We start from the raw sequence: 27,376 nt of genomic DNA, 5'->3' as shown, positions 1-27,376 counted from the left end.
TGGGGAGAAATGCCAAATTGATAGGCCATGGACTTAACTACAAACAATGTTACTTTCCTGCATGGTAACAGTGATTACCCTCAAAAATACTTAATTGGCTGTAAACCGTTTTGAGATGTCCGTTGATTGTGGAAAGCAGTATATTAATGAGTCTTTTTTCATATTGGGAATAAAGTGGGCTAGGAAACATTTTTTTTCAGTGTCCCATCCACGAAAATTAGCAAATCAGAGTAAATGACTGGGTTGAAGTCCAGCTCATAGGTGTAGCAATTTTGTATGACTGTATTTAAACAAAAACTAAAAGTGTCAAAGTGTATACTTTGTTGATGCTTTGTACGGTTTTTGCAGGTTTTTATGTAATCAGCAGTTACAGCAAAACAACTTAATGAAGTATAGAGGGTTGGTGAAAACCCACCTATTGAACTATGATGAAGGGAAATAATCGTGTGGGAAGTATCTCTGCGAATGACTGGATAATGTTGATGTCCATATCATAGTGTATCCTGTGGTTCACTTGAGACACCCAAGGTTTTTAATCAATTTGTATATATTATGAATATTGAATTCACCTTTCCCACAAGATTTTGATGCTAACGGTTTTTCTTGCTGTGTTGATCTGTGATCAAATGTATTTTACTCAATAGTTACATCCCTTTTTTTTGCTGTCAGTAACATAAGAATTGATCAACACTTTCAAGTATACAGCCGTAGATAACTTCAAGTAATATGGTCCCAAGCAAGTCGTGGAATCATACTCTTATTGCAAAATAGCAAGTTGATAAAGTCAAAGCATGTGGCCGAGTGGGGGTTGGAGTTGTTCTTTCTCATTGTCTCAGCAGATATGGAATGTGTAATTCCTCAGATGATGGCCACTTTATTCACATTGTTCTGTTGACTTCCACTAATGCTGACATAATTTAGCAGCTGGGTAAATTCTGATATATTGGAGGCTTACTTCCTGATTCAGGGGAATTACTCTTGTATGGGCATGTTGGTGGTGAAAGCATTCAAACCATTGACTCTTGTACGATACAACTATGAAATAAGTGGATTTTTGACTGCTTATTTGGCTAAAGCAAAGGACTATTGTAAGATAACCATATGCACTAAGCCTCATATCTTCAGTAAACATTGTTCAGAATTGTCTTCCAACATTAATGTTGAACACATTATTTATTAAGCTTAAATCTTAAACGTATCCCAATGTATGAAGAAGACAAATAATAATATATTTTAGTATCGAAAATAGAAACTTCTGTTTATATAACACCAACAGAAAAATGTCTTAAAGCACTTCATAGCAGCATAATCAAACAAATGGGTGTAGTTCAAAGTACATCAATAAAAGCTTAGTCAAAGCGATGCATTTTAAAAGTGTTTTGGGAGACTAAAATGGAGAGTCAGAATGATGAGGGGTGGGGGTGCAGAGGGTGGAATGCTTGAGAAGCCATTCAGTTCACAGTAGAATTATAAATTGGAGACATTTACAGAAAAAATACTAGAATTCCTCCCTTTTGATATGGTCATGCTCAGTCTTTCAAAATTGCATTTTTCATGCACTCAATTATTTTGCTTTCCAAAACTTGTTCTTTTTTTCTAAGCGTGAATTACCCTTTGACACCTGTAGACCATGAATGTTTTAAGGAAATAATCCAGTAGTTTTTATGAAGTAATTATAATTGTTCATTATGGGACATAATCTGTCTTTATTCACATGCAAGTAAAAATAATGAGCACTTAGCTCTCCCCAACATGCTATTGAAATTTCTGATCAATTGGAATACTAGTCTCTTTTTCCAGGTCATTAGATAATAGAGTTGACCATATATTAGCTGCAAAGATTATTTAGGTTTGGAGGAATATGTTACTGAAAGATTCTTCCAGCATTTTCAGTATGAGGTGAGTGGGAATGATAGATGAATCTAATTTGAACCGTGTGAACATACAGTCTTACAAGTAATGTGATGCAAAGAAATGAAATGCTGATCTGATTCTTTATAAAAATTGATCAGTTTACCTTCTCTGTCTTTCCTCCTTCCAGATACTGCTGTAATTGAAGTATTGTGGCGTAGCTGCATACCATTATTTCATTAATCTGCACTTGGAAAAAATTGAATTACCGGATGAAAGTCAGCACAAGTTTGTTAAAGGCATATCTTGTTTGACAAATTTGATTAAGCCCTTTGAAGTAATGGAGAAGGTTGATCTTGATGTTGTGCATACTGACTTTCCAAAGGCACTTAATAAAGTAGTACACATGAATTGTAAGTAAAATTGAAGCCCATAGCATTGAAGGGGCAGTGCAGCATGGATACAAGATTGGCTAAGGGGCAGAAAGCAGTGAGTGGTTGTGGACTGAGGGGCATCGTAAGATGTTTCCCAGGGACTGGTGTTGAGACCACTGTTTTTAATTAAAAATTAACCTGGGCCTAGGTATCTGGGACATAATTTCAAAGTTTGTTGATGACCGAAAAATTGGAATTGTACCAAACAGCAAAGGGTTTAGTCATAAACCAGGAGGATGTAGATAGACTGGTGAGACACATGGTGATTGAAATTTAATGCAGTATAAAGTGATGCACTTTGGTAAGAAGGAGGAGAGGCAATATAAACTAAATGTACAATTTTAAAGATGATGCAGGAACAGACATATCTAGTGGCAAATGTAGACATGTCTTTGAAGGTAGCAGGACAAATTGAGAAGGCTGTTAAAGAATAAAGCATCCTTGGTGTTACATATAGAAATATGGAGCACAAAAGTGAGAAAGTTGTATAAACATGAGGAAGTTGTACTAAACCTTTAAAAATCACTTGGTTAGGCCTCAGCTGGAGTATTGTCGATTTCTGTTACTACCACACTTTCAGAAGGATGGTGGGGCCTTTGGGAGGAAATGAAAGACTTCAGTTACATTGAAAGTCCAGAGAAACTGTGGTTGTTCCCTGAACAGTGAAGGCTAAGGGAGATTTAATCAAAATTTTGATGGCGTAAGTAAGGAGAAATTCTTTCTAGTGGCAAAAGATCAGTCATGAGAAGGCACATAAGTTAGTTGACAAAGGAACCAGAAGCAACATAACGATAACATCTCTGACGAAGCAAGTTGTTTTGATTTGGAATGAAAAGATGGCACAGACAGAGACAGAATCTGAGAGAATTTGATAAATCAAAAAAAAAAGTTGCAGGACTATGGGGAAAAGGAATAGGGGAGTTAGATCCAACACAGGAAGTGAGTCAAATGGCTCCCTATTGTGCTATATCATTCCATGAAGGCCAAAAGAAACTGTCAAAATATATAGAATTGGCATAGCAAATTGAGTGGCAGGAATGAACAATTGAGCAATGAAATTGGTTAAAATTCTTAATGGCTGTTGGAAAAAGAACAATGATTTCTCTGCAATGTAACTCCATACTACTTCAGAGTAATATCCAGTATATCCACAAGATGGAAATCACAGCACAAGCTAGTTCCACTGGATTGAATTCATATGTTCTGATTCACCAAATACATTTGTCTTAAAACATGATCTGAGTAAATTTATTTAAGTGGAAGACATGGTAGATTAGTATTGTCTACCATATTTTAAAATAAACTTTATCAATAATCATAAAAGCAGTCAAAAATTTAGCAATTAATCTGATGTGTTGAATTCTTTTTGTTGAAGGTATAGATTGCATGTTGGTTTACATATTACATTTTCTTGTCACGCCATTTATAGGTGGTTATATTGACAACTTGTTTGAACAGTAGTTCCATGTACTCTAGGGTCAACATGGCCACAGAGATCCAAGAAATAGCCAGACCAGTGTGTGGAGTGTTATCGTAATGTTTCTGGGAATAACATTTTGGATCATTTCTCTTGGCTTTGCTGGAAACAGGTGTGCTGCCATTTTCCATCTTGCGTCATCCTGTCTCTCCATGTGTTCTCAACTGAGTAAGGAGTGAGGAATTTTTCAGTTCCAATGTACGGGTGCACCAAGTAACCTGCTCCATTATACAAAATTCTAAAGGTATCAAAACTTCACAAAATATCCAAACTCACAACTTAGACTTAAGAGATACTACCCGTGGCGAGTCGAACTGATTAGATTCCTTGCTGATCAGTTTTGTTCTGATGTTTGAGTCCTAGACTCTTGATCTTGCTGCTTTTCCTACAGTGGGTTTTTTTTCCCCCAAGTTACTGGTGCCAATGTCTCTTTGTCTCCTCTTATACTGCCGGATCATGCTTTTGTCACATACTCCAAGGGCATGCACTAATCAATCACTGTCTTTTTGGTCACAAACACAGAGTTGTGTCTCTGTCAGGAGGTTGTAATTCTCTCAGGAACACTTCACACTGGGATCTGTTCAAGGCATAGCAACAGCCACTGTCCAATCAATTGCTGTTTTTGGTCCGTAGTTGCACATCCTGTTCTTTCCTGCTCCAATGTCCTTAGCTTGATAGAGTTAGCTCTTTTAGCCATTAGGCTTTGCTGGTGTCTTCACTTTGCTGGTGTCTTTGAATACCCATCAGGCTACAGTGGCATAAATTTGGGTGTGTTAATGTCTTGGTAGTTAATTACTTTGCTTTAATAGCAGTGACAACAGTCTATGGAATGTTTTTTTAATTGTAAGAACAGGTATGATTGTGAGGAATGCTTCAAGCAATGGTTTTCTATGTTTAAATTTATTCACTTGTACCTAACAAAATATTAATGCGCTTAACTTGTATACCTTTAGTTTAAACTAAAACTGCAGTATGTAGTCCAGAAGAAAAACAGATATGAGCAAAGTTTAAGCTGCAGAGTTCATTTTCCTTTATGGAGTAATGATTTTCTTTTTCTTTTGATATTAGGAGTTTCCACTGCTGATGTACTTCGGCAAACTTAACTAAAACTGAGGCTTTCTACAATATGCACATTATTCTTCTGGTCCTGGTTTGATTTCCCAGGACGAACCTTTCTAAGAATGGAAAACTGATGCATGGCATGCAATTGTGATTTCTGCCTGTAGAGACTTTTCTTAATTTAGAAAGATTTTGGGATTCACTTATTTACATGTATGCCATGTATGTTATGATGCCATAGAGTTCTGTGAAAGTGACCATTGTACACAAGAGTTCTTAAATTATTTGTGGTTGCAAAGTGTGCATTATTGGCAGTAGAACTGTGAAAAGTGAATGAAGGACTTGATATTCAGACAATAGTTAGTTCCGAGCTATGGTTACAGTGATGAAGTGTCATTAAAAAGGAGACCATGGATATTGTGACTTTTTTATTGAAAATTCTAATCCAGTACCATTTTGTTGTAAATGAGCAAAGTGAAATTGACTTGGATTCAGTAACAACAAGCTAAACTTGTCAAATTTGGAGAGTGCTTTTCTAAATTTTATGAAATCAAATACTGCATCTCCTACATTTCAACAGTTATTGTACTCGGTGACTTTGTGACATTCTGAGATTGCGAAATGTTGTCTCCAGATTTGGCTATTCCAAAGCTTTCCTGGCCAATCTTCCATCCTCTGATTAATTTTTCCTCAATTGAATTTAATAAAAGGCCCCTATTTTCACATTGACATTAAAAGGTGATGTAAAGGAGAGTGTGCTGTTGTCCAACGTTTGACAATTCTTTTCTGAATTTTGGTGGAGTTATGCTTCTGGAATGGATAGTATGACTGACGTTATCAGAGTATGACATAAAGTTGTTGGCTCTGTGGTAGCATTCCGAATCAGATGTGTGTCCCCAATTCTAACCAAAAACGCGAGTGGATAATCATGACTGACACTTCTGCAAAGTTCTGAGTTTTGCTGTGCTGCTGGAGATACCAAATGTTTGTCTACTCAGGTAAATGAAAAAGACCCCATGAAACTTATTAAAAAGAAATTCTCCCACTGCCCTGGCCAACATTTACTCCTTAATAGCAATATAGGAGATCATTTGGCCATTTACTACATTGCTGTCTGTGGAATGTTTCTATGTGCAAATTGACAGTCATGTTTTCTGCCATTACAGTAGGGACTACTTCATTGGATGCAAATCATTTTGGGATGTCCTGAGGTTCTGAAAAGTATTATTCAGGCTTGAGTATTTGGTCTTTCAGTTTTTATTCACTTATTACTCCTTGCCATGTGATTTACATTGGCTCCCGGCTTCCCATAAAACACCAATTTTCATCTTTATGTTTAAGGTTCTCAATACTTTGCCCCTCCAGAACCACCCACACCACCATAGTGTTCATTCTTTGCACTCTGACCTCTCGTATATACCTCCCACCCTTCACCATGTTTTTAAATTTTTCTATTCTTTTTAATGGTGAAGTTAATTGCAAGGTCTGTCCCATATTGAACAAATGATGTTGTTACTAAATATGAGAAGTGTTTACAAAAGTGCCTGAAATTGTCGTAGTTTGTGATACCATATGAACTGAAATGCACTACTATTACTGAGAAACTTAAACAAGTTTTTCAGATTTAAAAAAAAATGCAATGCCTAAATTCTGAACAAGTATATCTTTTCCTCTTTCTACAGATGCTCCAAATGCTGAACAGCATGATCTCTTCTGTCAGAAACTACAGCAGTGCTGTGTGATTTTTGATTTCCTGGACTCTGTTTCAGACTTAAAGAGCAAAGAGGTCAAAAGAGCAACCTTAAATGAATTGGTGGATTTCCTCACCTCAAACAGAGGTGTGCTTCTTGAACAAGCTTATCCTGAAATAGTGAAAATGGTACGTGACCATGTGCCCATAAAGATATCGTCTGGTGTATTTTTTATCACTCTGTTCTGGATAATACTTCACTGGAAAAAAAACTACTGTTGCATTTGTGTTTATTGTCAGAGTGTACAGGTTCTCATTGGATGGGACAGGAAATTAATAGAACACAAGCCATTAAGAGCATTGAGACTACCTGTTTAACCCAATGCTTCTTTATTCCCTTCCCAATCCACCGGGCCAAACCTCTCCTTAGGTTCCCTCCTGCAGAGTCTTGTACTTGCATCTTTCTATTGTGTCTCTTATCTCCCCATGCCCTCTGAGTTCATCTTGTCCATGAGGCCTATATCTTTCGATCTTTTTCCAATTAGATTGCTGACTACATATTTCTCTTTGACCCTCTGGTTGGCTAATATTGTTATTGATACAGTATTCTCCATACTCTTTTATTTCCTTAATTCTGATATCACTCCTCTTTCAAAAAAGTAATCCTCGACCCCTGTACTACCACCCCTTCTCCAAAGCCCGTGAACATGCTGTCACCTCCCAAATCCTTGCTCATTTTTTTTCAAAAATCCATGTTTGAATCTCTGCAATCAAGTTTCCACTCCTGCCATAATATTGAAAGTTCTAAGTCATAAAATGATATCCTATGTGACCATGTTAGAGTGTCCCTCCTGTCATTATCAACCTGTCTGCAGTATTTGCCATGGGTGACCACATCATCCTCATCTCGCACCCCTCAGTTATCCAGCGAGGTGGATTGCACTCGCTTGGTTCTGCTCAATTTAGCTGTATCCCAAGAGTTGCCTGCAATGGCATATCTTCCTGGACTGCACCATTATCTCTGGAGTCCAACAAGGATTTTTCCTTGGCCTATGCTATTTGTCATCTAATTACTGCCCCTTGGAGATATGGCTAAAAGACAGGTTAGCTTCTGTATGTATGCTGATGGCACCCAGCACCAACTCTCTCGATCCCTTCACTTTATCAGAATTGTTAGCCTGCCTGACAGATATCTAGTACGCAATGAGCAGAAATTTTCTCCAACTAAATATTGGGAAGACCAAAACCATTGTTCTGGTCTCTGCCACAAATTCCATTCCCTAGCCATCTTTCTCCCTGCCATCTGTTTGAGGTGAACTAGACTGTTGACAGCATTGGTATCGTAATTTATCCCAAGAAGTGACCGACTGCATTGTTCATATTAGGCCAAGAGGCTGTTTGGTTTTGTTATTGTATGCAATGCATCATTATGATGGTATGTTTATCATAAATTAGAGCTTTTATGTTTTGTATCAAAATGTATCTTTATTATAATTGTTTGTTTCTTGAATGTTTCTGACTGGATCCTTGATTGAATTTCCATTCCCATATGGTTCATTTGTTTTCCCACCCCAGTAGATGATTTGAAATTCCCTCAAACTTCCCAGCCTCTCCATCACTCTTTCCTTCTTTAAGAGCTAAAGAGCTCGGTGTAAGAGTAGGCAATTCAGCCCCTCAGGCCTATTCTGCCATGTAGTACGATCATGGCTGATCTTGGCCTCGGCTCCACTTTCCTGCCTGTTCTCCATAACTCTTAAACTACTTAAAAATCTGTCTATCTCTTTCAATTTATTCAATGTCCTGACATTCACTGTAGTGAATTTCACAAATTCACGACCCTTTGCAAGAAGGAATTTCTCCTCATCTCTGTTTTAAATCTGCTACCCCTTATCCTGAAACTATGACCTTTCATTCTAGATTGCCCCACAAGAGGAAACATCCTCGGTACATCTACCCTGTCAATTCCCTTTCTCTTGTATACTTCAATTAGATCTCCCCTCATTCTTCTAAACTCTAGAGTGTATAGGCCTAACTGCTCAATCTCTTTTCATAAGACAAACACCTCATCTCTGGAATCAAACTAGTGAACCCCCTCTGAACTGCCTCCAATGCAACTACTTCTGCCCTCAAGGGGACCAAAACTCTGCACAGTACTCCAGATGCAGTCTCACTAATGCCTTGAACAGTTGTAGCAACATGTCCCCAAATGCCAAAATTCCATTGCCTTCCTTATTACCTGCTATACCTGCATATTAGTTTACTGTGATTCATGCACAAGGACATCCAGATTCCTCTGCATCAAAGCACTGTGAAGTTTCTCTCCATTTGGATAATAAGTTGCCTTCCTATTTTTTCCGACCAAAATGGATAACCTCACACTTATCCATGTTAAAGTCCATCTGCCAAATAATGGCCCATTCACCGAACCTATCCATATCTGTTTGTAAATTGCTGGTTTCTTTATCGCAACTTACTATCCCATTTTAATGTCATCTGCAAGTTTGGCTGTAGTACCTTCTATCCCTGCATCCAAGTTACTAATATTGATTTTAAGTAGTTGGGACCAGAGGACCAACCCCTGTGGCATCCCACTAGTTAAATCGTGCCAAACAAAGAGGGACTCAGTATTCTGACTCTCTGCTTTCTGTTGGTTAGCCAGTCCTCTATCCAAGCTGATAAATTACCCATAACCCCATGTGATTCTACCTTGTGTATTAACCTTTTGTGTGGTATCTTATCAAATGCCTCTGGAAGTCCAGATATACTACACCTAGAGGATTCCCATTAACTACTTTGCATGTTACATCTTCAAAGAACTTGAGAAAATTAGTCGAACATGATTTACCCTTCATAAAACCATGCTGACTGATGGATTGCGTTTTGACTTTCCAAATGTCCTTACTTAATAATCATAGAATCCCTACAGTGCAGAAGGAGGCCATTCGGCTCATCGAGCCTGCACTGACAACACTCCCACCCAGGCCCTATCCCCGTAACTCCACGTATTTACCCTGCTAGTTCCCCTGACCCTAAGGGGCAATTTTGCCTGGCCAATCAACCTAACTGGCACATCTTCGGAGTGTTGGAAGAAACCGGAGCACCTGGAGGAAACCCTTGCAGACACAGGGAGAACATGCAAACTTCACGCAGATAGTGGCCTGAGTCCAGAATTGAACCCGGGTCCCTGGTGCTGAGAGGCAGCAGTGCTAACCATTATGTCATCGTGCCGCTCTAATCTGTCAAATGCTGCCACGATGTCGAGTCAACATTGCTGGGATAAAAGGGAAATTTAGACTTTTCAAATGTCGTGTTATTACTACTTTAATAATGGATTTTAACAATTTCCCAATGACGGATGTTAAACTTACTGGCCTACAGTTTCCTAATTTTTGCCTCCCTTTTTGATTAAAGGTGTTATATTAGCATTTGCCCAATCCACTAAAATCTTTGCCGCATCCACCGAATTTTAGAATATTCTAACCGCTGCCACTTCCTTTAAGCCATTAGAATGTAGGCCATCAGGCCCTGGGAACTTTTGTCTTCAATCCAATAGTTTGCTCGGTACTTTTTCCCTAATCCAAATCCACTAGGGCCTAATCTGTCCGCATGCCAATGTAATTACCTTTCTTTAACTCCAGAAAGCTAGTGTGGGACTCCAGTTTCTTGCCATCAATTCTGGCATTCTATGATCATACTTTCCCAGAGTATCCTTGAACTATGAGATCATTAATTAATCCTTCCTCATTACACAATACCAAATCCAGAATAGCCTGCTCCTGGTTGGTTCCACAATTTATTGCTCCAAGAAGTAATCTTACAAGCCTCCAGTATTTCCTGGTTTATACTGTGCCCCACTCTGCAACTACTGTTTGGGGACAGTATAAACCCGGAAATACTTGTAAGAAAGGTATGGCAATAATCATGGGTGATTTTAATATGCATATAGACTGGATTAATCAAATTGACAAGGGTAGCTTCAAGGGAGTGTTCATTGAATGTATTAGAACTTACTCCCATAAGAGACTTCCTTCCCTTGCTATTTCTTGTTTCTACCCAGACTGGTTCTACAACTTGATCTCCAGTGCCTATATCATTTCTCACGACAGCACTGCTCTCTTCCTTTTACTAACAAAGCTATACCATCACCTCCTATTCCTTTCTTTTTATCTTTCCGAAACACTGAGTAGCCTTGGATATTTAGTTTCCAAACCTGGTCTTGTAACTGTGTCTCAGTAATCACCACCAAATCATACCTATTCGTCTCTATTTGCGCTGTATTGCTCTTTAATTTTATTCCAAATGCTTTGTGCATTGAGATGCAAAGCCTTTAAATTTGTTCTGTTATCAAATTTCTCTATTCTTGTACAATTCCTTGGTGTAATATGACATTCACATGTTTTGTCCCTTTTTATTTCCTGGTTACAATCAGCCTCATCACTAACCTGAACTCCTACTTCTATGAAGTTATTGAAGTTATGAAGCTATGAAGTTATTTGACTTGTGTGGCATGAACGATAGAGCACTTTGTGGTCTTGTGAAATGAGTCGAGATGCAGGAACACACTCGGCATAATCACAATAGTATTTAACTAGATAGTAGTATATCATTGTTCAGAAACAAACTGGGAAATTTAAATTTTGCCCAATTCAACGAATGAAATAAAAACCCACTGCAAGCAATGGTGCCCACTGTCATTAAAATCTATCTGATTCAGTCATCTCTTTCAAAGGGAAATTTGCTGATCCTCGCCAGTGTGACTTATATGTTGACTCCAGACCAACAGCAATGTGGTTGACTCTTAACTGTCCTCTGAAATGGAATCAAATAGGAAAGTATTATACCACTCACTTTGCAAGAATTTCAGCAGAAATATAAGTGCAAATTTAAATTGGATTTTTTATTGTGACATTTAAATACTCTGCTTCGAAAACAGTTCTTGCACATGTAGTTAGCTGGTATTATAGGTACAGATTTGTTGTCAATTGCCAGCATTTAAGGGTGAGCAGATGATTTGCCTGGGTGAAGGCCTCTGTTGATTTATTTGTCAGCAAAATATCTGATACGTACAGACACCCTTCACTGAAGCAGAGTTTTGTCTTTAAAGCCTAAGTGTTGCCTTATTGGAGCACAAAGGAGAGTTGGTGAGGAGGCTCATGCTCCTTGCAAACCACACAGCCTTTTCCTTTATGCACTCCACCTAGGCAATGCCTAAAATCACTTGCAAAGACTGAAATCCATCCTCAGGCAGAGGTATCCTGATATAGAATTTACACTTTCTCCCTGTTAGGACACATCTAAGTTCAGAATGTGTACTGCTTTTAGGCAGGGATAAAGTTTAGTGACTCCATAAGTTTGTACATAGGCAATGCTAGGGTTTAATCACCTAAAAGCATTAATATACTTCTTGGTGCTGACCATGGTTACCTTACTCTTAAGGTGGGAAGAATCACAGCCCCTTATGACAAAGCTACAATTTCGAAAGCATGTGCAGTGGTTTGTAGTGACCTTTAATAAGTTGAGATGTAACCATGTGTCAGTGAGCTGCTAATCTTAGTTCTGGTTCAGTTACTTTCAAAGCTTTTTAACTGCTGTTGCTTAATTTTCTAAAACCTCCGGTATTGCAAGGAAAATCTCAATATGCAAAAGTAAGTTATGTCTTTAAGAAAATAAACGAGGAGAAGTACTAAAATATAGCCAAAAATATCAAATACGTGTACAAAATTGTGCCCTGCAGAGCATAGTTAGACTTTGGCATTTCCTTTTTTGCCCTTTCTCCCTCATATTTGGTCCATGTATTAACCACCATTTTGGAAAGCAATTTGAGAAATCTCTCTCTGCATCAAGATCATAGTTTTCAGATATGTGGAAGTTGTTCTAAACTGTTTTGTTATTTACTTACTCCAGTGCCACAAAAAAATAATTGATTCATGATGGTGTGTAAAATTCCTGGTGCTATAGCAACAATCACTATGTTCACCTAATGTTCTTCAGTTGAAAAATTAAACCATCAGCAGGTTGTTGTGTTATGGTAAGGTAACAGATAAGCCCTATCTTCATCTGACAGGCTCATTTTCTAGTGGGAATAAAGGGATTATAATCGTGAAGTATGTTCTCTTCTGCATGCCCTCAACCTTGTACAGACCCATACCACAGCCCGAGCTGATCCACCAGCCCAGCACATACCAGTAATTGAACTTAGCATCAGACTTATCTGTCTGGTGCAGTACCACATGCATTTGCTCAGCCACAATGATTTACCCAAAACATATGGTATCCATTTACATGAAGACCCATGATTTTTACCCCCTCCAGTAGATATTCTGTCACTTTGGGATTGAGAGAGTGGTACTAATTTTGAAATTGTTGTAACTTTGAAGTATGTGTACGTGCATTGGAAATATATTTATTGTTTTACAGCCAGAAGACTTCGGAGTTGAACCCATTTGAATGAGTTATCTAGTTTAGGGGGAAAAAAGATATATGGTGCCTTACACAACTATGATGTGGAGATGCCGGCATTGGACTGGGGTAAGCACAGTAAGAAGTCTCACAACACCAGGTTAAAGCCCAACAGGTTTATTTGGTAGCACAAGCTTTCGGAGCGCTGCTCCTTCATCAGGTGAGTGGGGGTCGTGTTCACAAACAGGGCATATAAAGACACAAACTCAATTTACAAGATAATGGTTGGAATGCGAGTCTTAAAGGTACAGACAATGTGAGTGGAGAGAGGGTTAAGTACACGTTAGAGATGTGCACTTTTTTCAGCCAGGACAGTTAGTGAGATTTTGCAAGTCGTAGGGGTTACAGATAGTGTGACATGAACCCAAGATCCCGGTTGAGGCCATCCTCGTGTGTGGAACTTGGCTATCAGTTTCTGCTCAGCGATTCTGCGTTGTCGTGTGTCGTGAAGGCCGCCTTGGAGAACGCTTACCCGAAGATCAGAGGCTGAATGCCCGTGACTGCTGAAGTGTTCCCCAACAGGAAGAGAACACTCCTGCCTGGTGATTGTCGAGCAGTGTTCATTCATCCGTTGTCGTAGCGTCTGCATGGTCTCCCCAATGTATCATGCCTCGGGACATCCTTTCCTGCAGCGTATCAGGTAGACAACGTTGGCCGAGTTGCAAGAGTATGTATCGTGTACCTGGTGCATAGTGTTCTCACGTGAGATGATGGCATCCATGTCGATGATCCGGCACGTCTTGCAGAGATTGCTGTGGCAGGGTTCTGTGGTGTCGTGGTCACTGTTCTCCTGAAAGCTGGGTAGTTTGTTGCGGACAAATGGTCTGTTTGAGATTGTGTGCTTGTTTGAAGGCAAGAAGTGGGGGTGGCCTTGGCGAGATGTTCATCTTCATCAATAACATGTTGAAGGCTCCGGAGAAGATGCCATAGCTTCTCCGCTCCGGGGAAGTACTGGACGACGAAGGGTACTCTGTTTGTCCCGTGTTTGTCTTCTGAGGAGGTCGATGCGGTTTTTTGCTGTGGCGCGTCAGAACTGTCGATCGATGAGTCGAGCATCTTTCAGCATCTGGAGGTGTCTGTTACGATCCTTCTCATCTGAGCAGATCTTGAGGGCTTGTCCATAGGGGATGGTTTCTTTAACGTGTTTAGGGTGGAAGCTGGAGAAGTGGAGCATCGTGAGGTTATCTGTGGGCTTGGGGTACAGTGAAGTGCTGAGGTGACCGTCCTTGATGTCCAAGAATGCAACCGATCCTGGAGAGGAGTCCATGGTGAGTCTGATGGTGGGATGGAACTTGTTGATGTCATCATATAGTTGTTTCAGTGATTGTTCACCATGAGTCCAAGGGAAGAAAATGTCATCGAAGTATCTAGTGTATAGCATCACTACGACAACAGATGAATGAACACCGCTCGACAATCACCAGGCAGGAGTGTTATCTTCCAGTTGGCGAACACTTCAGCAGTCATGGGCATTCAGCCTCTGATCTTCGGGTAAGCGTTCTCTGAGGCGGCCTTCACGACACATGACAACGCAGAATTGCTGAGCAGAAACTGAAAGCCAACTTCCTCACACATGAGGACGGCCTCAACCGGGATCTTGGGTTCATGTCACACTATCTGTAACCCCCACGCTTTGCCTGGGCTTGCAAAATCTCACTAACTGTTCTGACTGGAGACAATACACATCTCTTTAACCTGTGCTTAACCCTCTCTCCACTCACATTGTCTGTACCTTTAAGACTTGATTACCTGTAAAGACTGACATTCCAACCATTATCTTGTAAATTGAATTTGTGTCTTTATGTGCCCTGTTTGTGAACACGACTCCCACTCGCCTGATGAAGGAGCAGTGCTCCGAAAGCTTGTGGCTTGTACTACCAAATAAACCTGTTAGACTTTAACCTGGTGTTGTGAGACTACTTACTGGCCTAACACAACCCCAGGACATTACAAACCGCATTACAGCTAGTCAATATGCCCACTATTTTTTTAGATGGTTGTGTGCAACTTGTTCTTTTCAATGCATGGCCTGTTCACTTCAGTGCATGGCATCTTTAAATTTGTTTGGTGCAACTGCACCCTGCAGAATATTCTGACAAAGAGCCAACCAGACGTTAGCATTGTTCTGTCTCCACAGATGCTGTCATACCTGCTGAAATTTTCCAGCATTTTCTGTATTTGTGTATGTTAAAGAAGACAGCTTGTGAATTGCGGTATCTTGGTTTTTGAGCATTGTGCATGGGTATGGCTTAAAGGGAGCATTGTAGCCAAAGAGCACTTTTGAGATGTAGTTAGTGCTGTAACATTGGAATTGCAGCAGTTAAAAAACGCACAGACAGCTCCTACGAACCGCGATGTGGCGATGACCAGATATTCTGTTGTGATTAAAACAAAATACTGTGGCATGCAAATCTGAAATAAAAGCAGAAAATGCTGAAAGCACCCAGCAGATCTGGTACAAGGTGGAGATGAAAACAGAGTTTACATTTCTTAAATAACACTGCATGCCATTTGCCATGGCATAGACCAGTGATTGAATCTGGGACCATGCTTGTCTGCTTGCTTCAACTACTTTCTGATTAAATTTTCTGAGCCACTGATGTAGAGAGTTTGTAGCATAGATCAGGGATTGAACCTGGGACTATGCTTGTCTCTTTGTCTCAGCCACTGTCTGATTAAACTTGCTGAGCCACTGCTGATGTGATAATTGAGGGATGAATGATGGCCAAGAAAGGAGGCACTAGTGTAGAACTGAAATTTAAAATCTCTTTTTGATTTCTACATGAGTTAATTCAACTCCTTTTTTGACTAGCTTGTGCTGCTGTTAACATCTGAAGGTAAATAAATAAAAACACAACCAGGAACTTCCTCTGAGTTGCTGCCATTGTAATCAAGGTTATTGCCGCACTTCTGAAACATTACTATAAGCCTGGAGTCACATTTGGGCGTAGATGATAGGCTTCCCTCAGAGTCTCTGTAAATCAGATGGGTTTTTAACCACAATCAATGATCACCATGATGAGATTTCTTTTTTTAAATTTAAGATTGATTTAATTAACTGAATTTAAATTTCCAGAATGGCATGGTGGGATTTGAACTGATACTTGTATGTTATTAGTCTAGACTCCTGGATTACTAGTCCATTAACATAACCACTCTGGTACACATCCAACCTGCTGCTGGTTTGAACATATTTTCTATGATTTATGGTAAAAATGGATTTGTCATATCCATGACCTGCTTCAAAATTGTAGCATTGAATTTAAATTGGATTCTGTGGACACCTGTCTGTTCTTGCTGATAAAGGGATATTTTGAATGACCGGTCAAGGGAAATATCTCGTGGATTATTAAAATAGTGAAATGTTTATTTATCTAGTTTAACATGCTTTCGGTATAAAATAGTGTTTATTTAATGCACAGTCCAGAATGGGTGGTAATGCATGTTTGAAAATAGCTGAAAAGTTACATGTGATCCTGTTTTTGAATGGTTTTTGAGTGTTATTTTAGTTTTTGTAACAGCTTTGGAACGTTGCCAAAAAATGTACTTCTTCCAATATGTATCGCATCAATTCTATAAGCCCTTGAAGCAAAGTATTATGCAAATATCCTGTAACTGTTTAAATGAAACAGAATCATTCAACACTTTATTTTTTGGTTGAATTTAATAAATTTATATGAATTCAATTATTAATAAGGAGAAACTTTAATTGTGCATGGTTCAGTCTAAATAGCAAGTACATATTTTACTTAGGATTAAAAATGAAATAAATTGCAATTAGTCACTTTGTTTTGTCAAATAACTTGATACTGAGATTTCATTATGTCTCTACATTTTGTCTGGTGAATGTTATTGTTTACGTGAATAAGATTTGAATGTTGAGAATCAATTCCTTGCAAACTCAAAAACTGACTTGGGGGATACAGTGATAAATGGAGCCACGTGATAAGCGTGGACCAGCCAGATTTCTACAACACAAGGCAGGCATTTTATGGTTTTTATTCCTGGCTTTTTATTTTAATAATTCTTGATATTCTCTCCCTATTTTGTGCTCTCCTGCACGAACCACTACCTAATCTGAGTTTTCACTCCTATTATGTCTGGTTTATATTGACCTGATTTCTTCAGCCTCTGTTTGAACTTGTCTGCTCAACTTTTAAATTTGATCCAGTACCAAGATTGTATGTTTTGCTGCTTTCAGCTTGACTGCTCAGAGCCCTCGATTACCCATGAGAGATCTGAAATAAAAAATAGTAAATGCTGGAAATACTCAGCACATCTGTGAAGAGAGAACAATTAATGTTTCAGGCCTGTGATCTCTTATGGTGAAAGGCTTTTTTTGGGCTTATTTCAGATTCTAACACCTGCAATGTTTTGCTTTTGTAGCATGGCAGATTTGCTCAGCGCATTTATTTTGTAGATAGCTGATGTGTAAGTTTGAATGAATTGAGTTCTAGAATGATTTTGTAAAATCGTGCACAAATTTCAGCAACAAAAATCATATAGTTAACTAATGCATGGCTTTGCAGATTTTTACCAAAGTGTTTATTTTTAAATTGGGTTTAGAACATTAATGATCCACCTGAAGTACTGCATAGGTTTATCAATTATCTATAATATTTGGGTATATAGTGCTAAATTGTCATTTAACTTTGGACCATACATTTGAGCAAAGGGTAATGAGTGGTACCAATTTTACTTTGCAATAATGCTGACAAATTTTCCTTTTTTTAACCTTCTAGTAATTTGATAAATATTGTAATATTGTCTTTGATTTTGTATTCGGCTAATGCTATGCATATTCAATATGTGATAATATATAAGTTTTCAAATTGAATGTAGTTAGTTCAATAAGGATTAAATACAAAATGAATCTAAAAGCAATGCAGTATAAATTATAGGAGAAGCTGCATCCTGCATAAGTCTTGTATTGGACAATGATTAACATCATTAATTTGCTTTTCAAACTTCCTTCTTCCTTCTCACCCCACCCCTGGCCACTGACACTGTTCCTGTGGCATTTGGCAAGGGACAGATTTCTGATCTATTATTCATACTGTATATTTTAACCATGCTTTATAAGTTACTTCTGTAATCTTAAATGCTGGAATTTTATGCATAACAAAAGCCCTGACTTAGTCCAGTGCAATAATTCAAAAGCACATTGCTGATCCTGTGTGTCTCGATGCTTCCTATGCATTAAGTTTGTTGACCTGGCTATAATGTATTATTTGGCTCACTTTTGATTCTAGGTTAAAACAGCAGTACTGCAGTTATTTAGGTTAATGTCCACAACAAAAATTTGTTGCATTCACAAAAGCTAGTATGATTAAAGAGTATTTAGCCAACCTTCCCGCCAGGATAGTTGATAAGGCTACTGGGTAGAGTTTAAACTAGATAGGTTGGGGGGAGGGGATCGAGTCGAGGTGACTGGGAGCGAGGAACTTAGCTCGCAAACAGAGAAGGGTTATAGACGGTGCAAGAGGGAGGATGGATGGGGGATAGAGAAGGGGAGAGCTCAGACCAAAGGATTGAGATGTGTTTACTTTAATGCCAGGAATAGTGAATAAAGGGGATGAGCTCGGAGCGTGGATCGATGCCTGGAAGTGTGATGTGGTGGCCATTACGGAGACTTGGATGTCTCAGGGACAGGACTGGATACTACAGGTGCCGGGATTCAGATGTTTCAGGAAGGACAGGGAGGGAGGCAAGAGAGGGGGTGGAGTGGCACTGCTGATCAGGGATAGTGTCACAACTGTAGAGAAGGTGTATGCTGTGGAGGGATTGTCTACAGAGTCTCTGAGTGGAAGTTCGGAGTGGGAAGGGGTCGATCACTTTGCTGGGAGTTTTCTATAGGCCGCCCAATAGTGACAGGGAGGTGGAGGAGCAGATAGGGAAACAGATCCTGTAGAGTTGCAATGATAGCAGAGTTGTTGTGATGGGAGACTTTAATTTCCCAAACATAGATTGGAATATCCCTAGGGTAAGGGGATTGGATGGGGAGGAGTTCGTTAGGTGTGTTCAGGAGGGTTTCCTGACGCAGCATGTGGACAAGCCTACAAGAGGAGAGGCTGTACTTGATCTGATACTGACCAATGAGCCTGGACAGGTGTCAGATCTCTCAGTGGGAGAGCATCTTGGGGATAGCGATCATAACTCTATCTCCTTTATGCTTGCATTGGAAAAAGAGAGGATCAGGCAAGCTAGGAAAGCATTTATATGGAGTAAGGGGAAATATGAAGACATTAGACAGCAAATTAGAGGAGTAAATTGGAAGGAGGTATTCTCGGGGAAATCTACTGAAGAGAGGTGGCAGCTTTTCAAGGAATGTCTGTCTCGGGTTCTACAGGACAATGTTCCGAGCAGACAGGGAGGGGTTGGTAGGTTAAAGGAACCGTGGTGCACGAAAGCTGTGCGGGACCTAGTCGAGAAGAAAAGGAAAGCGTACAAAAGGTTCAGAGAGCTTGGCAAAGATAGGGATCTAGATGAGTATACGGCTTGTAGGAAGGGACTAAAGAAGGAAATTAGGAGAGCCAGAAGGGGTCACGAGAAGGCCTTGGCAAGTAGAATTAAGGAAAACCCTAAGGCGTTCTATAAATATGTGAAGAGGAAAAGGATGAGACGTGAAGGAATAGGGCCTATAAAAGATGAAGGCGGGAAAATATGTACGGAACCAGTCGAAATGGCAGAGGTGCTTAATGAGTATTTTGCCTCTGTTTTCACAGAGGAGAAGGACATGGGTGGATGTACTGTGGGCTTGCGGTGGACTGAAAAGATTGAGTATGTGGACTTTAAGAAAGAGGTTGTGCTGGAATCTTTGAATGGCATCAAGATAGATAAGTCGCCGGGTCCGGATGCGATGTACCCCAGGTTACTGTGGGAGGCGAGGGAAGAGATTGCAGAGCCTCTGGCGATGATCTTTGCGTCGTCGATGGAGACGGGAGAGGTGCCGGAGGATTGCAGATGTGGTTCCTATTTTCAAGAAGGGGAATAGGGATAGCCCAGGAAATTACCGACTGGTGAGTCTAACCTCAGTGGTTGGTAAGCTGATGGAGAAGATCCTGAGGGACAAGATTTATGAGCATTTAGAGAGGTTTAGTATGCTCAAGAATACTCAGCATGGCTTTGTCAAAGGCAGATCGTGCCTTACGAGCCTGGTGGAGTTCTTCGAAAGTGTGACTAAACACATTGACGAAGGGAAAGCGGTAGATGTGGTTTATATGGATTTTAGCAAGGCGTTCGATAAGGTCCCCCATGCAAGGCTTCTAGAAAAAGTGAGGGGGCATGGGATCCAAGGGGCTGCTGCCGTGTGGATCCAGAACTGGCTTGCCCAAAGGAGGCAGAGTGTGTGTATAGATGGGTCTTTTTCTAATTGGAGGTCGGTCACCAGTGGTGTGCCCCAAGGATCTGTTCTGGGACCCTTGCTGTTTGTCATTTTCATAAATGACCTGGATGAGGAAGTGGAGGGATGGGTTGGTAAGTTTGCCGACGACACGAAGGTTGGTGGGGTTGTGGATAGTCTGGAGGGATGTCAGAAGTTACAGAGGGACATAGATAGGATGCAAGACTGGGCGGACAAGTGGCAGATGGACTTCAACCCAGATAAATGTGTAGTGGTCCATTTTGGCAGGTCAAATGGGATGAAGGAGTACAATATAAAGGGAAAGACTCTTAGTACGGTAGAGGATCAGAAGGACCTTGGGGTCCGGGTCCATAGGACTCTAAAATCGGCCCCGCAGGTGGAGGAGGTGGTTAAGAAGGCGTATGGTGTGCTGGCCTTTATCAATCGAGGGATTGAGTTTAGGAGTCCGGGGATAATGATGCAGCTATATAAGACCGTCGTCAGACCCCACTTGGAGTACTGTGCTCAGTACAGGAAGGATGTGGAAAAGATTGAAAGGGTGCAGAGGAGATTTACAAGGATGTTGCCTGGATTGAGTGGCATGCCTTATGAGGATAGGCTGAGGGAGCTCGGTCTTTTCTCCTTGGAGAGACGTAGGATGAGAGGAGACGTAATAGAGGTATATAAGATGTTGAGAGACATAGATCGGGTGGACTCTCAGAGGCTTTTTCCCAGGGTGGAAATGTCTGCTACGAGAGGACACAGGTTTAAGATGCTGGGGGGTAGGTACAGGGGAGATGTTGGGGGGAAGTTTTTCTCTCACGGTGGTGGGTGAGTGGAATCGGCTACCGTCAGTGGTGGTGGAGGCAAACTCAATAGGGCCTTTTAAGAGACTCCTGGATGAGTACATGGGACTTAATAGGATGGAGGGTTATAGGTAGGCCTAAAAGGTAGGGATATGTTCGGCACAACTTGTGGGGCCGAAGGGCCTGTTTTGTGCTGTAGTTTTCTATGTTTCTAACTACAGAGTACTCCGATAATTAATCTGTTTTTGTATATGTGCCTTCACTTCACTAAATCTGAGGGACGCAAATTTTAACACAGCACCCAGCTGGTTTAGCCATTCATTGCCAGGACTGTGATCCAACCAAAGAGGAAAAAAAGCAGGACCAATAAGAGAACAAGTACTCTGGAAAGCTCCTGTCCCACAGGATCAAGATAAAGGCATCTATCTTCTATATGATGCAGCCTCTGTCCCAGTCAAGAACCATTCCAGCTCCCTCCGTAAGGCATGCAGAGTCAACAGTCAAAAAACCAGGCACCAATTCTAAAATTAAAAACAAAATGCTGGAGAGAGACGAATTATATTTAATACCCCTAATCTTATGTTTCTACTAATATTTTAATCATGTTTTGTAAATTACTTCAACAATCAAGAATGCTGGAATTATGTGCATAATTAAGTTCTGAATTGCCCTACTACAATGATTCAAAGGCACCCTGCTGACCCTGTGTCTCAATGCTTCCCATGCATTGAGTTTGTTGACCTTTCTGTAATGTTTTCTTTGGCTAGTTTTTGATTAAGTTAAACAAAAGAAAGAAGAGATGTATTGGATTCGTTGGCTGACATTCTCCATTCTCCCATGCTCTGCTACCACTGCCAGCAGGAACGGAGAATTTGGCATTCAACCAAATCTCTATTCGCTGCAGCTGAATCAGAGAATCCCAGCCATAGGTGAAATTGGAGAATTCGGGCCAGTGTTAGCTCTGTTTCTTCTCTGCAGATGCTGCCAGACCTGCTGAGTCTTTTTTTCCCCAGCATCATGTTTTTGTTTTAGATTTAGTCTTCAGTAATTGCTTTGCTTTTAATGTATTTTAGTAGTTCACTACAATCTGGGAGACGAAGAACTGCCTAATGTCCAGTCTATTTCTATTCGTGGGTCATTTAAGCTAGAGTCCCCTAGTCCTCCCCAATCTGTTAAATTGAAATAAGCTATAAATAGAAAAGCTATCCAACTCTTGATCTATTTTATAGTCTTCTATCTTGTCACTTGTAAGTCTACGCTGCTCTAAGGTAAAAGATCAATATCCTAGAGCCTATCTGAGCAGCTGAAATTCTTCTTGGAAGTTTTCCAGAGTGGTCATAGAGAATGGCAGTAAATGGAGTGCATTGTAAACAATGTAAAAGTTACAAATTGGTGACAGTTGGAATTCAGTGCCAAGGGGGAGGGAGATGCTGCATTTTGCCTCCAATGCTTGTTATGGTATTTGTAAGCTTGAGTTAGTCGGAATTTTAAATTTTGTGAAGTGTTTTTGTACTCATTGCAAGTCTCACCTTGCAGAAAAGAGAAATGTAAACTGAAAAAGGTGATAAGTAATTTGGACAGTGATATGACAGAGCAAGTTTGTGTCAAGACTGTGGTGTGTGGGAGTTTGTGGACGGTGAACATTTCTGCATTCGACGTCTCCATATTTAATCTCTTTCCTCAGAGTAATTGAGCTGGAATATGAGTTGACGATACTACAACACAGAAGGAAAAGAGAGAAGTAACAACAGTATCATAAGAGAATTAACGTGAGCTGTAGTGTATAGAGTAAGGGGAACCCAGGTGAGATAGAGAACAAGGGTCCCTGGAAACTAATTCTATCCAATAGGTACATTGTACTTACCACTGGTGAGGATAAGAATAAAGACCATCGGAAGGACAGCCAGAATGCTGACGATGGTACCTTGGAGCAAGAGGCTGTCCAAGGGGCAGGAATGGAACAGCCAGGCGCAGAAGGGAAAACATAATGTGGTAGAGAATTCAATAACTGTGAAGCATTCTTTGTAAACTGAATTTCGAGTCACACGTGATGCCAGGGTGAGTGACATCTCAAACTGGCTTAAAAAGATATTAAACACCGAGTGGGATGTAGCCATATTACCCATGTTAGTGCCAACAAAAAAAACCAAGTTCTTTTTGGAGAGTACCAGGAACCTGGAGCTAAATTGATGAATTGAACCCTTGAGTGTTGTAATCTGTGAATCACTATCTGAGCCACGTGCAAATTGGCATAGGGGTAAGGCGATTCGGGAGGTGAACATGAGGCTTCACGAGTGGTGCAGAAAAGAGGTGTTCCATTTCACGGGACACTAGAATCAGTACTAGGACAAGAAGGAACGATCCTACTGGGACAGGCTCCAACTGAACCTGACTATGACCAGGTTCTTGGGAAGGAAAAGTAGGGTGGTCACAAGGACTTTAATAATGGAGGATGAGGTCAGGTGCAAATGGTAGTATAAATAATAGTTCAAAAACAAGGGGATGAGAGTTGAATAACAGGCAGAAAGTGTACGTTAAGAGGATTTTAACTTCCATATAGATTGGAATGCACTAACCAGCCCAACTCAGATGAATTTCTTGTGTTCAGGATAGTTTTCTGCAACAATATGCTCTAGAATCAAAGAGTGGACATGTCATATTCGATTTCATAGTGCTGTAGATATAGTTAAAAGTTTAAAGGTGTCATTTTATCTACTAGCGATTATATGATTTGAGTTCAGTGTAATGTTTGAAAGGAAGACAGCTAAAAGAAAAAGCATATAAAATGCAAAAAATTACACCAATCTTGATGGGAGCAGGGCAGAGGCTGACATGTGGACTGCAAGGCATTGGGGCACTGTGTACAATAGTGCTAATCTGAGTCTGAGTTTATCCATCTGCCTGGATAAACACCACAGCTTCTTGGGCACTGATGTTCTGTTATGTACAGGTAGCAGACTCGTGGGTGATACACCTTTTGTAGAACCTCTTTTTCTCCTTGCAGCGCTTATCTGTGTTCCTTTAGCCTCCTGACCAAGAGGATGTTTCCCATTTCCAGTCCCAGAATTGCCAGTGGTTTGTGCAGCAAGGCTTGCTCTGCCAACCTTTGGTCCCCAGGAAAACTCAGTAAGAAGTTTAACAACACCAGGTTAAAGTCCAGCAGGTTTATTTGGTAGCAAAAGCCACAAGCTTTCGGAGCCTTAAGCCCCTTCAGGTGAGTGGCATATCGACCCCAGGAAAAGCCAGCAACCTAATGTACCTTTCAGGATGTTAACCAACTCACGAGTGAGAAATACATGCCCCTTAGCATGAACCTTGGCAACTCGTAAGATCTAAGTGCAGGAGTAGGCCATTCTGCCCATCAAACTTGCTCCTCCATTTAATAAGATCATGGTTTCTCTGATTGTGACCGTAACTCCTTTCCTGTTTGCCCCAAAACCCTTTTCTTCCTTGTTGATTAGCAATCTGTTTAGTGCAGTCTTGAAATATTCAGTGACCTAGTCTGTGGAAGAGAATTCCAAAGACTAACGACCCTCCGAGAAGAAATCCTCTTCATCTCTGTTTTAAATCGGAGGCACCTTATTTTAAAATTGTGCCTTCTAACTATAGATTTTGTCACGAGGGGAAATGTACAGCATCTCCCTGGTCGAGCCCCCTCACTTGTGTTTCAATAAGATCACCTCTCATTCTTTTAAATATCAATGAGTATAGGCACAACCTGCTCAGCCTCATAAGACAACCCATCAACCTAATGAATCTCTCTGAATTGCTTCCAATGCAACTATATCCTAAAATCAGGTGACCAAAACAGTACACATTAGTCTAGAGATGGTCTCACCAATCCACTGTTCAGTTTTGTAGCAAGACTCCTATTGCCTGTGAAATACTCTATATAGGCACTTCGAATGTCGCCCAGATGCTCTTACTTTGAGACAGCTTTATTAAAAAAACACTTGCAAGTTAACGAAACAGCTGTTACACAACAAATTAAGTTTACTTTTCCCCAAACTAGGCTGACTGCCTGAAAACCACGTGTACTACCCATTCTGGTGCAGTTGACTGGGCTGTTGGATTCAATTCACTGAGCTCGTGTCATCAGATGGACTCAGGGTTTTCTTGGTACAAAGGTGGATCTCGTGAGTCTAGTTGTTCAGGTTGTTGGCCACTTGGCCACACTTCCCTACTTTTATACTCCATTCCCTTTTCAGTAAAGGTCAATATTCCATTTACCTTCTGAAATTACATGCTGTAACTGCATGATAACTCTTTGTGATTCATGTACAAGGACACCCAAATTCCTCTCTAGTGTAGTATTCTGCAGTTCTCTTCGTTTATATGTGCTTTTCTATTTCCATAGAAGTGGACAAACTCCCATTTTGCCACATTAAATCCATCTGCCAATTTTTTGCCGACTCCCTTTATAACCGTATCTATAACTTTATCTGTAATCTATAACTCTGTTTCCTTCTCACAATTTGCTTTCCTATTTCTCTGCATCATCAGCAAATTTGGCTGTTATAATTGGTAATTTTATCTGTCATTAATATATATCATAAATAATTGCACTAAAAATGATCTGTGTGGCACTCTACTTGTTTTAGTTTGTCAACCTTAAAGTGATCCATTTATCCTGACTTTCCTGTTAGTTAGTGAGTCCTATATCCATGCTAATGTATCACCCCAAACCCCATGAGCTCTTGTTCAGTAACCTTTTATATGATGTCTTATTGTATGCCTGGTTCTGCCACTGCCAGAATCTGAAAGAAAGGTTGTAAAGGAAAAATAAGAATTATTTTCACTAGTTGGTTAAAAAAGGACGAGATTGTTTTCTTTATTCTTTCATGTGATCTGGATGTCACTGTTAAGGCCAGCATTTGTTGCCCATTCCTAATTGCCCTTGAACTGAGTGGCTTGCTTAGACCATTACAAAGAGCAATTAAGAGTCAACCACATTACTGTAGGTCTGGAGTCACATATGGGCTGGACCAGGTCTCCAAAATAAAAGGATATTCGTGAACTAACATTGTTTTGTTCGTTACCATTACAGATGTAATCATCTCATTACCGAGACTAGCTTTTATTAATGTTTTAGATGTTAATTGAATTCAAATTCCACTAGTTCTGATGGGAATTGAATTTGTGAACGCAGAGCATTACTTTAAGCCTCTGGATTACTAGTCCAGTAATGTGACCACGATGCCAATGTCTCTCTTTAATTAGTACAATAAAAAGAACGGGAAGTTCCATTGTGACTTGGCTTTTAGGACATCCCAAAGCATTGGGAAATCACTAAGTAGCGATTGAAACCAAATGAAAAAGAGCATTGAGGAAGGAAATAAGAAATGACAAAATTATAAAAGGATGCACAAAACACAACTGAGCAAGTTAGAGTGGATGACCCTTTGGTGGAGTTAGCTCTTGTACAGACACTTAACCAAATAGCTACCTGCTGACAAATTATAGCCTCTTAAGCTTCCCCAGGTTTAATTGTTCCTCTATTGGTGCCTATGCTCTGAAATTCCCTCCACCTCTTTCCTTATTTGAGATACTCCTTAAATCCTACTTTTTTGATCAAAGTTTAGCGATATATGCTAATGTGACCCAGTGTCATGTTTTGCTTTCTAACTCTATAAAATATCTTGAAATGTTTAGGGAAAAAAATAACATTCTAAGACACACGTCCTCTAATGGTAAGTTGAAAGGAAAATCAATAGTTTTTTCTGCTTTACGCAACCAGTTATTTTTCCTTGCTCTGCCTCAGTTTTTGTGAGAATACCTTTGCATTAATATCCAAGGACTGATGTTGTGACAATGTTCTTAGTCTCTAGCTTTCTCTTGCCCCTAACAAAAATGTTATTGATCATAATTTTCAAGCTATATTAAGAAACAGTTTGAATTTTTGTGTTTTAATTTCAGTTTCCAGTTGGAAACTTCCAATGATGAGGCTAGCTCTAAATATAAAAAATGATAGTAAAAGCTTTTACAAATATATAAAAAGGAATAGAGTGGCAAGAGTGAATGTTGGATCCTTGGAGGACGAGAGGGGGGATTTAATAGTGGGAAATGAGGAAATGGCTGAAACTTTAAATAAGTTTTTTGTGTCGGTCTTCACGGTGGAAGACACAAATAGTTTACCGAATATTAACGATAGAGGGTTGGGAGGAGGAGAGGTACTCGATACAATTAATGTTACCAGGGAGGCTGTGCTCGGTAGACTAACGGGACTGAAGGTGGACAAGTCCTCGGGCCCGGATGGAA

At 40.1% G+C, this 27,376-nt stretch overlaps 1 protein-coding gene across 1 annotated transcript in view; it reads left to right on the top strand.

Moving 5' to 3' along the window:
- The window catches only part of ppp2r5a (protein phosphatase 2, regulatory subunit B', alpha isoform), a 165,822-nt gene that overhangs the window by 59,305 nt on the left and 79,141 nt on the right, over window positions 1-27,376 (top strand). The window contains exon 2 of the mRNA XM_078229829.1: window positions 6,504-6,700. Coding sequence (XP_078085955.1) covers window positions 6,504-6,700 — 197 coding nt within the window. The remainder of the gene's footprint in view (window positions 1-6,503; window positions 6,701-27,376) is intronic.

The sequence above is a fragment of the Mustelus asterias genome, chromosome 15, assembly GCF_964213995.1.
Source record: "Mustelus asterias chromosome 15, sMusAst1.hap1.1, whole genome shotgun sequence".
Taxonomy (NCBI): domain Eukaryota; kingdom Metazoa; phylum Chordata; class Chondrichthyes; order Carcharhiniformes; family Triakidae; genus Mustelus; species Mustelus asterias.
This window is presented reverse-complemented; position numbering and strand designations above follow the sequence as displayed.